Below are 12703 nucleotides of genomic sequence, written 5' to 3' on the forward strand. Positions count from 1 at the left end.
GATTAGTGTGGGGTGAATTGGAGTAGGGTGAATTGAATTGGGGTGAGGTGTCTTGGATTGGAGTGAGATGGATTGGATTGAAGTGGGGTGGATTGAATTGGAGTGGGTTGGATTCATTTGGATTGGAGTGGAGCAGATTGTTTTGGATTGGAGTGGGTCAGATTATTTTGGATTTGAGTGGGGTGGATTGTGGTGATTGGATTGGAGTGAGGTGGATTTGGGAGGGAGTGGGGTGGATTGGATTAGGGTGGGGTGGATTGGATTAGGATGAGGTGGATTGGAGTAGATTAGATTGGGCAGGATTGGTTTGGTGTGGGGTGGATTGGAGTGGAGTTTGTGGTGGATTGGAGTGGGGGGAATTGGGAATTGAGGTGGTTTGGAGTTGGGCAGATTGTTTTGGATTGGAGTGAGGCAGACTGGAGGGCAGGTTGGAGTGGGGAAGACTGTTTTGGACTTGAGTGAGGCTGATTGGAGTGGGTAGAATGTTTTGGATTGGAGTGGAACAGACTGGAGTGGGGCAACCTGTGTTAGATTAGAGTGGGGAAAGCTGTTTTAAATTGGAGTGGGGTGGATTAGAGTGGGCAGATAGTTTTGGATTGGAGTGGGCAGACTGTCTTGGATTAGAGTGGGGTGGATTGATGTAGGGCTGATTGAAGTGGGCAGATTGTTTTGCATAGGGGTGGGGCGAATTGGAGTGGGGCAGGTTGGAGTGGGGCAGATTGGAGTGGGGAAGATTGTTTTGGATTGGAGTGGGGAAGATTGTTTTAGACTGGAGTGGGGTATATTGTTTTGGATAGAGTAGGGCATATTGTTTTGGATAGAGTAGGGCAGATTGTTTTAGACTGGAGTGGGGTATATTGTTTTGGATAGAGTAGGGCATATTGTTTTGGATAGAGTAGGGCAGATTGTTTTGGACTGGAGAGGGGCAGATTGTTTTGGATTGGAGTGGGGCGAATTTGAGAGGGATGGATAGGAGGATTGGAGTGTGGTGGATTGGATTGGGGTGGGTGGTTTAAATTGGAGTGGGGTGGATTGGATAGAAGTGGGGTGAACTGGATTGGTCTGGGGTGGACTTGATTGAGTGGGGCGGACTAGTGTGGGGTGAAGTGGGGTGGAATGTAGGGTACTGCACAATTATGTGTTAGAACATTATTTCAGAAATTTCAGATAAGAAAGGAACAATGATGCTTTTCAATAAAATATTCCTTATCTTTTGAGAATAGCGCCCTCGAGCAAAAACAAAAGAAAACACGAGTGCAAGTGGTAAAAGAAGAGTTGGCAAAGTAAAAGAAAGTTAAGATAGAAAATAAGTCTTTGCAATTTTGTTTGCCTGCTGTGCATGTTTTGACAGTCACACGCCTTTTGTTTATAGGGCACTAAAAGTAAAAAAAGAACAAAATAGTACCGCAATCACGTTAGGAGCAGCAGATGGCCACTAATTAAGTTGAATCAATCAGTGCTTAGTTCCTGCTCCACAGAGAAGAATGGAAATAATGTTAGACCTGCCTTGACGAATTACGAGGTTGTAAAAAAGAACACCACGCTATAGAACAAATAGTAAGCAATGGGCGGGCTCCAAGCCATTTTTGTTAACAACAGTGTCTTGCAAGCGAGACGTATGCACTAGTGCATACTCTTGCAGGCTCGACCATAAAAACTTGTTTGAATGCAATGTGCCCACCCATGATATGATGATGGTTTTGGGATAATGGTAATGCTTGGCCTATTGTGGGCATCCATGGTATGATGATGCCCACCCTTGGAATAATGCTACACCTCCTGTTATGGGGGTCATGCTGAGGGTATAGTCAAACAGAGTGTGCATCATATCACCAAACAGTGCTTCTGAACGCAGAAACAAAACGTAATTAAAAAATTCTGGCACAACGACCTATGAGATTGGTTTTTTACACCACCAACAAGGTGCGGACAACATCAGTCATCTTGCCCACCTGCTCAGGCTTCAGAATAAAAATAGGAAAATCCCAAATCCTTAACCTAACCGTTACCCTCCAAAAGATATTGTATTTAAAATCCATGTCCCTCTTTCGGTGGGCAACACATACTATCAGATATCTCTGCCTTAATATTACTAGTCACCAAGAGGGTTGGCTGAAAGCAAATTGGCTTGAATATTGCAAAAACATACTTGAGGTCATTAGAAGGTGGTGCCCACTATATACCTCATGACTAGGACGTATACATATTACTAAAATAAATATACTACCTAGAATACTTTATTTATTCCACTCACTTCCAGTCTTTCCTCTTAGCTGATATTGCACTTTTTCAGAGTAAGCATCAGGCATTCATTTGAGGGGGTAGAGAAAAAAAACCAGATATGAAATAAGAATTTTATGCATTCTTATGGAGATCTTGCTTGTCCTAATATATTGCAATATTATTGGGGGGCACATATTCAATACTTATCGGAATGTGTGGTCAGGGAAAGTGAAAAACCTTGGTTCCATATGGACCGTGCAGTAGCATCGCTTCCTTATATTCAGACACAGAAGAAGAGGGTGAAGCGAGGGATATCCCTGGTCTGGCTATGAAATCGCTCCAACCGTGCACTGTCGGGGCTATATAACAGACCTCCTCGACTCTTTTACCCGGCTTGAGAGCTTGTAATGGTCGCTCATTCTCAGATAAGGGAAGAGTTTGCACCTACGAAAATGGACGGAACACTAGTAGGATTGAGTATGTATTGTTGGATGCTAGGTATTAGAGCACTCTAGTTGACTTTACTATTGAACACAGAAATCATAGTGATCACAATGCATTGCACCTTACTCTAAGAAATTCCCTTACGTTTGACACTCCAGAGAGTGGAAAAAGATATTCTATCGAAGGTAGTGACATGGACTAGCGTGTTAGGCAATGTAGCATACAAAAATCTATAATCTTTTTTGCTCTGCTCTAGCCCCTTTTGTTGATTTACCTGCATAAATATCCCTATAGGAGCGATTAACACTTTACTATTTAATGCACTAAAAGAATGTTTCCTTGAACCACCAAGAAATTGGGTGGGAAGGAAACAGGGGTCCATGCGGTGGTACAATGGTGAATGCCGGAAAGTGAAAAGGCAACTGTCCTTGGCAGTCCAAGCTCGCAAAACAAATTTGACAAGATTAGCCAGAAGTAACTACAATCGAGTGCTGGTAGCTAGTCGGAAGCTTGTTTCCGGTCCAGGGAAGGCATGGCTTGGCAGTTCGAGCTGCACTGTTCCCATGAGGCACAAGGTCAGACTGATTTGCATATAGCCATGTCTGAACTGTGGTGGCAGAGTGGGCTAAAGAACGGTGATGGATCAAACCCAGATCTTTTGACTGGGTGTGAGTGTTTGATTGGTTCAGATGCTACGTCCATCACCACCCCCTTTTGTACCACGGTAGCTAGTAAGAAGGCATGGGATGAAGCTTATTGGGAAGAACTACTCCAGGTCTCCAAAGAGAGAGATACGTCATGCTTATGGTGCATTATTGACCATGGCAATTGAGAGGGAATTTTTGGAACGAACTATTACATTCAGGCAAATAAGTGGGTGCAGCATTTCACTAGCTTACACGCAGAGAGCAATGATTAGATTGACAAAGATTCAGTTGATCACTATTTATGTGACACCAAACTGTGGGATATGCTCAAGTCGACTTTCTTCCTATTAGATACCCAAAAGGCCATTGAGTCGTTGAAACGTGGCAAGGCACCTGGACTTGACAGAATCCCCGGATGTCTTTACTGCTCAAACATAGACGTTTGGACAACATACATTAATTTATTGTAAAATGACATTCTGGCGGGTGAGGTTATACCTGAATCTAGGTGCAGAGCTATCATTAGACCCGTTTATAAGCAGGGTGACAGGCCATCCCAAGTAATTATAGGCCAGTGAGCCTACTGGATAACCTGCAGAAGGTTTTTTGTAGGCAAGTTTTGAACAGGTTGGAAGAGTGGGTGGAAGAAACTCAGGTTTTATCACACACGCAGGCGGGCTTCAGAGCCAAAGTCAGTACTGTTGATCAAGTCTTCAGGTTAATGCTAATCTTTTAGAACTACAGAAAGATTAAGAAAGATCACTTAGATGGAGCTTCTCTGGTCCTGACGGACACTTTTGATCTGGTTTCCAGGACGAAGTTGTGGGAGTCCCTCGGGTCCTTAGGAGTACCAGCGCCTTTAATCTCTGTAATAATTAGGATCCTCAATGTCAACTAGGCCAAGGTCAAATGGGGACAGCAGGGAGAGCAACCCAATGATATCCAGCTCTGCAGGGGGTCCGGTAGAGATATGTGTTAGCGCACACTCTCTTCTCATTTTTTATTAACAACCTGAGTAACAAGCTCATGGGTTGTATGCACGATTTGCCCAAACAAAATGAAGTGCCAAATCCAGTCGTAATTTTTGCCGACAATACTGTCCTAATTTCACAAACTCCCATGGGCCTCCAGAATTTGCTGGATAGTTTCCAAAATTACTGTGATTGTAAGGGATTCGAAATCAATATCCTGAAGACTGGATCTATGGTATTGAACCCACTCAAGACCTTTATTGGGAGCTTTTAATGGGATGAAATCTTGTCCGAAACAGTAAATGTCGAAATACACTAACATGTTCGAAACATATCAGAATCAATGGTCTACTTTGGGGAAAATTAACTAGTGATTTTGCTAAATTATTCTCTCCTGGCCAGTACATTTGCGTTTCAAATACCCAAATCTCCGTACCATAAAGGACAACTGATTGAACCTTGGCTCTATGGACCTCTAGAGCTCCAGACACGTGTAGTAGAAGATGCTCTGTGGGTCCCTAAGATTGCTGCACCTCCATAGAGCATTGTAGCCCTCCTTTTCTCAATGTGGGGTTTCCAAGATAAACTATTGTCAAACCTAATGCCTAAATAATCAGATGGCGAAACCTTATCCAAAAAGATTATGGTCTATACCTGAAGTTGCCACCTATAGGACATGTCTACAAGAGATCCTAAGGTTGGATCCGGCTGGTTCTTTGCCCGAGCTCTGCCATGTGAAGGTCTGGCTGAGCATTTTAGGCTTCAAAGAAAAGTGAGCTGATCCTTCTTCCATATCTGCGAGCTCCAATGCTAGATTGAAAGAATAATATTGGGAGTATAATGTGGGTCATTAATAGAGGTAATTCTCAAGTCAATTCCAAAGCCTGGACATTCTTTCATAAACTAAAATACCTCCAGTGGTTACTAGGCGTCCCTCTCAAGTCAGATGCAAGTACTCAAATAGCCTTCACAAAGCTGATAAGGTGTGGCTTCATGGGATACATTTGCATACACACTTTTGCTATTTTTATGATTTGAGTTGGTTTTCCATAAAATAAATAAATACGCTAAAGTGGTTTATGATAATAAGCCAATAATGCAGATTTATAAATTTCTTGATTTTTAATGAAGTGATTGCACCCTAACATATTTAACAGTATTGGCTAATACAATAGCCTTCACTTGATTAACATTTACAAACAATTTTTAGGTGGATCAGATCTAAAAATGCAAAAGGAAAGAGGAATACAGCATTAGAATGTACCCGACAGAAAGTCTTTTTTGAAACATCATTACACATATAATTCATAGAAAGAACCGTTAAAATATACAGAATGTTATAGTCCATATGAATACTGAAAATGTATTACCGGCAGATATCTTCTCAATTTTGCATTGCATTCGTGTTAAAAAACAAAAAAGACAAAAATAGCTTTTTTATCTTCGCTTGGGAAATCCACTGTTTTTCAAAGCCCAATAAGCGTGTTCATGCATGGTGTATCACTGTGGAGCCATTTCAAAATATCCTCCAGTTGCTGTTGCCAATGTAAATAACAATCAATTCATGAAATAAAGATACTCACCTTTCCAACCATTTCCATTGCAAAAATCGTGAGAAATAATTGCTTTCCTGATAATCTGCAAAGGGTACTCCACTTAAATAATCATGAATAACCCTAAGGAACAGAAAGCACAAGGTCAGGTTTGATATTTATTTTTCTAGAGTTAATGTTGTAACTGTTTAGTTGAACATAAAGACTAGCACACATGATTTGATGAATGGTATAGCGGTACATGGTGTCAGCACTGCCTAGTGCAGCCACATGGCATGACTGTCCAAAAAACCTTAACTGAGTTTGTAATATGTTTGTAGGACAATTCCTCAAGATAGGTCAGCATTTGATTTATCAGAACACAGATATTATAAACCCTCAGAAATAAAGGATGGTAGTAGCCTTTTTCAACTGGGGTGAGATGTACCCAGCATTATTGTGGTAGCAACACGCTCTGACTTGGAGTTTGCAACTGCAAACGTTTTTTCAATGCACTGCATCCATTTTAGTAGTTGATAACTTTTTCCGACTCCTAAAACGAGTTGAGAAATTGCTAGGGAACTGCTATGCTATTTGAGAGTAAGTAATGATGTAGGGGTCTTTTCCATCTAGCGATTCCTATCCATATCTATCAATGGTTTAAGCCAGATATAGCAGTCGTAAACCATTGAAAAGTTACCAGCCCCGTAAACTGGGGTGGTGAATGTTAAAACAATAATTATTGAGCAGAAGGCAGTGGTCCAAGGGCCCACTGCAAACACAATATTTTTTTTTTAAGTTAATTTTTCTTATTAAACGAAGTCACATTTCCTTTTAAGAAAATGGGATGGTTATAGAAAAAAAGTTTTATTTATTGAAAGGCAATCACAGACATGATGATCTGATGATCCCAGCAGACTGCCTTCCCAGTGAGGGCCTCCAATTGGAGTACCTCACAATTTGAGACCTACCTCCTAAGTATTAATGAGTTAAGATGGATTGCAACCCACTCTGAATCTGAATTTTCCCAAGCAACATGTGTGTGCGGAAAGGGCAGTTTGTAAAAATATTTACTGGTCACAAAAATACAGCAACCAGAGCAGTAAACAGTACATCTGGCCCCTGGTGTCTGGTACACAATGTAGTTTAGGCAAGTCAGTGGGGATCAGGAACATGGGATGGGGGCAGGGCCTCTGTGGCATTGGAGCTGTTGATGCCCTGGTTAGTGGATTGCTTTCCTTTCACTCTTCAGGAAAAGACTTGCCTTTGTTCACAACCAAGATGCCTTTTACATAAAGAGATAGGCTGATTGCCAACATCATGGCTCTACAGTGGCTCTACAATGACTAATCATTTGAGCACGCCATATGTTACACTGATCCCCTTAATGACATCTTGGGGCCAGCTGTACGTAGGTCAGGGTTTGCCATGACCAAATAGAGAATTTTTGCTGTTTGGTAACACCTATGTACAAAAGTGTGCTGTACACTTTCTGCGATTCCCAGTGGGCCACATGTGTACCTACCTCATTAATATTCATTAGATAAGTTTCAGTTTGCAAGTCATTGAGAATTGCAAAAATCACAGGAATGGTGGCCTGCTCGGGTCAGCAGACCACCATGTCTGTGACTGCTTTACAATAAAGCAAATTTTTTTAATGCAACCCGTTTTCTCTAAAAGAAAAGAGATGCATTTCAAAAATATAAATTATAAGTTTTCTTTTCATTTTTTGAAGAGTAGGCACAGTGGTCCCTGGGACCACTGCCTGCTCTTAAACATTTTTTTTACAATCATTCACAAAGAGAAAGGGATCCCTTTGGGCCCCCTGCCCATTTGCGAATGGGTTACCACGAACTTGGTGTTGGAGGTTAGTGGTAAAATGCAAATGTTTTGCGACCGCATTTCGGTTGCAAAATATTCATACATACCACTGCGACTCGTTATTCGGAAGGGACGCCTTAACACGCCCCTTCCTAATACCTTTCTTCACACCCCTTCCTAATACCAAACATGTTGCCAAATCAGCATTTGGCTTTAGTACATCCTCCAAAAATGCTTTTTTGTGGTCGCTAACGGCCCGATTCTACGAATTGGACCTTTTGTGACCTGAAAAAAGTTTTGTCCATCTGGCCCCCGGTCCCTTAACCCTCTGCATTCAACTACGCAATTTTGGTATATTCTAGCAGCCATTTTGGAAGTAAAAATATCTGCCTTACCAAACTCACAGGTGTGGGAAAGCAAACATAGCAAACACAATCGCCATATTTCCTTCAGGAAATGGGTCCCTTGGTTTTCAAGAGAAAGAAAGCGAGGCTGCCTGCCCTTTGAAGCAACCACTGTAATAGGGCCCTTAGAGCAGTGCCTATATCCACCAACCACACCTTTCCTATCCATTTGAAACTAGTTAAGCATTTAGCAATGTAGTGTCAAAGACTGCGGTGTAATCCACAAGGACACCCTAGAACAACAAAATATACATATTTCGCACTTGTTTTGCCCACGGTGCCCACTATAAATATTGCCCAAAATCTGGAATTCCATCCCCACGCAACATTAGAACGATCCCCTCATTTCCAAAATTAAAAAATCTGCTAAAAATCCTCTTCCTCGACCGCTCTCGAGCGAATCAATAGGAGCCAATGATGCACCCTAGCCGGCACTCTATCTAACTTTAATTTTTGACCGGTGACACTGACTCGGGTCAAGAAAACGTTTTGGACACTTGTCCTGTGTGAACAAAGAAACTTTTTGGAGGCCCGTCTTGTTTGACCTGCACCCTTCAGGCCCCACTGTGCGAATGCGCCTTTGTTCGCCCTATAACCCAGCTCGATCCCTATGTTTTACTATACTCTACTGCCTATTTGCACATATTTTACTTACTGTAAAGCGCTCTGATACCCTCGGGTCCAGGTAGCGCTATATAAAACTCCTAAAATAAATAAATAAACAAATTTAAAAATGACTTCTCATTTTGAAAAAGTATAGAGCCATTTTGCACCATCTCAATGTTCCACAAAATGACTACAAACCCCAGACGCGTGATTCCGTGCAACAATTCTAGGAAATGTCATCACTGTCTGATGGCAAAAAAAGAAATGTAAAAAAAACTATTGCACACAAATATGCGAGCTGATATTCATGATATCTCAGCAATTCAATTCTGAAAATCAAATGCATTCAAACGATTCGATAAGGCAGAAAACGGGAGTTTCTTCCTGGCTGCAGACGTCATCAAAACAGCATGTTATCAAACGGGCGGCTGATTTATAGACTTCTGATAAGCTTATCACAGGCGAGAAATGAACGAGCAAGAAATGCAGTTAGAAATTGGCAGGTTAACAAGGTCGTAAATCATCGCTAGCTGCGAACAAAAAAAACAGTTACAGAAACAAGTGGTTACAAAAACTACCGACATTTGTTTTATCTTTGAAAAATATGTAATTTGCGACCCGTGCAAAAAGTGCTGCACGGCTTTGACGTAAACGACGAGGCTTCATTCCAGCCGTCTCGTAAATCCCACCTCCGTCGCAAAAGGAAGTTTGTTCCCGGTTTAGGATGCGAAGCATTTACCTACCATACATTCCAATGTACCCCATTCCGGCGCGAGACACCCGATTCTGGAAGCCAAATATTGTTGTTTTTTTTTAGCTATCTCGCGCCAGAAATTGCCTCTGCTTCAATAGAAGAAATTAATGTGGAAAATGTGTCCATTTTGTTTCGAAATCTCCCACTTTCCTGTTATGAAATGTTGGCATGTATGCATTCACACATGCCTAAACATGCACCGAATATATTTACATATGCGGAAGCACCAACTTGGAATTGAAAAACAAAATCCAAAAGAACAGCTCTTGCGAATCTGTGACTGACACTGTTCACTAAGAGTCTTCCTGGAAGCCACTGTGTAATCCAAGTAAAGTTAGACATCTAGTCCAAACGTTGTAGTGATCCTATCGGAAACCATTTTTAAGGCCTATCACGGGCTAACTCCTCTAGAAAACATGGGGCCGAATGCAATGTTATTTCATTAGTAAAAATGGTTGCAAATCGCGCCAGACATTTTGCTAATGTATCCAGATTTTGCAAACCTACCAGTGTACTAATAGACAGAACCATCATTCGCAGGTGGTCACAGAATGGCCTGTCTAATTAATATTGATTAGGCAGATCACAATTTCCTACCTCCTGTGATTGGTTGAAAACACGAGGACTGTGGCCTTCAAATGATATCAGATCACCATCCTGACTTTATATTCCAAAGTTATTTTTTTTTTAAATCCATCTGTGTTCTTTTAAGAGACACAAGTACTTTGAAAGAAAAAAAAAGTTTTACATTTTTGAAAACTTCAGAGGAAGCAGGAACTAGTGCAATGGACCACTGCCTCCTCCCCCCGAGGATGCCATGACGGTTCTCAGAGGCGAAGAGGTCCCAAGGATATTCCTTCTCCTTTGCAATCAGTTACCCCTCCTTTAAAAAGTCAGTAGCTGCGACCAGCACTGCAGTTGCAAACCATTGATATATTCAACACTGAACTGCAGTTTGGAAGGAACTCCCTTTTCAGGTCCAATCCAAATTGTGATCTGTTGTGAGACGCAGAACCCATTTTAAGAGCTGGAAAATCTCCCTTTTACATTAGAAATGGCTCTTTTACGGTCGTAACCCTGTGATTTTGTGAATTGCAGGTTAGCTACAGCAAAATAGATTAGTACATCTGGCCCAAAGGCAGCAGTTTTGGTCTTGCACTGTATACCACTTGTAGGCTTACGGATCTTGAAACTTGGCCTGCATCCTTTACTGGACACCAGGTGAGAAAAATAGGCAGGTTAACCTCTACTTTATTCACAGATGAGCCTGGCTCCCGGGTTTTGTAACCCCTTAAAACATGGGTTTATACATTTCTTATCATATTGCGCCGCAGTAGTGAAACAACCCAATATTGGTTCTACTCGCAGTGTGGAGTTTGATTGGAGTGAACTGTAGCACACAGTTGAGCTTTACAAGATATAAGACACAAGATGCGACTGTGACACTCACCTGTGGAAACAGAAACAACATTTCATCAAACATGGCTCCTCCATTCCTAGCTGATAGTGAAAGGCACTTGTATAAGACTTAGGGCCTTAGTTATGGTTTGGTGGAAGGTTACTCTGTCACTAACGTGGCGGATATCCTGTCCACAGTATTATAAGGGCGGCATTATAGTCAACGGCACTTGTAATACAGTAGACAAGACATCAGCAACGTTTGTGGTGGTGTATCCTATCCGGGCTTTAACGTTAGACTCATATCTTTCCAGCCTACTGGAAACACATTTCAGGAGCTTAGATTCATTCTTGATCAGATCTTTTCTTTACTTCAACGACCATAATAACTCACCGGATTTTGTTATTATCACTATGTAAGCTAGAAGATGGAGTTGCTGAATGCTAAAGAGGAGAAGGACCTTAATAATATTGAGACCCCATTTTCTACACACTGAGTGCCATCTACCATGAAACCTTGGTCAATGTCCTATCAACCAAAATGGATATTTAGGGTCGATTGTGGAAATGTTTTCCTCCTTTATCTCATCCAAAAACCAATTAGTAAAAATTGCCTCTTTCTGATCTCCCTTACTAACGATTAAATGAGGTGTACCCATGGCTCCATCCTTTCAAACCCCCCCCCCATTCAATGTCTACATGAAAAGATTACGTTCAATGCTATAAAAATCACACCAAATTCCAGCACGCAGATAAATACACAACTTTAGCTCAAATTCAAATCTTGCAAACGAGCTGACCTTAAAAATCTTCTCGAAAATAGTGAATTGGATCTCCGTATTCTCCTTGAAATGAAAACCTAACACAAACTGAATTCCTCCTTCTGCACTCCAAAGACTTTTCACCCCTCCTGTTCAACAAGGCATTGGGCCAGTAGGAAAAATTGATGTCTGTACCGCCCTGGTAACACTTTCCAAACCACTTGATTACATCACTGGAAAAATTAAATATGACCAACTAGATATCCAAAATAAGCAAACCTGCCTCATTTTCTAAGTCCATCTTCAAAGGAAGCTAAGGCTTTCCGTTTTTCCCTCATTTTTTCAGAACAGTGACTCAGCAATGGTTCTTTTCTGCCCAGATGGTATTAAAGATATATTTTTTGGGCTTACCTAAGTAAACAATGGCATGTCTCAAGGCTATGCTTCATACAGCTTCTTGCCCTATCACAGACACTAAGAAATCACAGCATATCGCTCAGTTTCCTACAAATCTCCACTGACATGTATCATGCACAAAGCCATATATTTTGGCTTTTCAACTTTCCTGAAGAACAAACTTGCAGCGGCGGAGGTCGTCCCACTCTGCCAGCAGCCTCAAAACTTGACAAATAAAACGTTTGCTGAAGGGGCGTGTTGCTGAAGCCCTGTGGACTCTACTCCTTTTTGGGAATCACTTTGGAACCTGTGACTTCACTGCTCGCGGCCCCCGCTTCGCGGGCGCCGCTCGTGTTGATTGCTGTTTCCTATCGAGGGAGCGCTGCTCCCACCTGTTCATCGTTCCAGGACTCAACTTTCCAGTAGAATACCTACACAGAGGCCCACAGCGGTACTGCGAGGACCAGCGTGCAGTGCGGCTTGATCTGCCGCAGCTGGTCCTCTTCCCACCTCCACCCTGCGCTTTAAAATCTGGGCTGACCATTCATTACCTGTGTTTGCTGAAGGGGCGTGGTCTCTCCCATTACATAGGCCAACCCTCATCACTGGCCCGCGGGACGCGCGCCGGGGCAAAGCCCGGGCCAAGGGCAGGCCCGTTTGTGCCCGTTCGTGACTGATCGAGACCGGACTGGGCCTCTTTTCTAAGCCCTGAGTTTGTTCAATTTGTAAGTTTCATTTTGCTTCTG

General features: G+C 42.1%; 1 protein-coding gene across 1 annotated transcript in view; it reads right to left on the bottom strand.

The window, feature by feature from the left end:
* The window catches only part of GRK4 (G protein-coupled receptor kinase 4), a 384904-nt gene that overhangs the window by 88444 nt on the left and 283757 nt on the right, over positions 1–12703 (bottom strand). Inside the window, exon 6 of the mRNA XM_078678547.1 lies at positions 5869–5961. Coding sequence (XP_078534673.1) covers positions 5869–5961 — 93 coding nt within the window. The remainder of the gene's footprint in view (positions 1–5868; positions 5962–12703) is intronic.

Source organism: Lissotriton helveticus, chromosome 2_2 (genome assembly GCF_964261635.1).
Source record: "Lissotriton helveticus chromosome 2_2, aLisHel1.1, whole genome shotgun sequence".
Taxonomy (NCBI): Eukaryota; Metazoa; Chordata; class Amphibia; order Caudata; family Salamandridae; genus Lissotriton; species Lissotriton helveticus.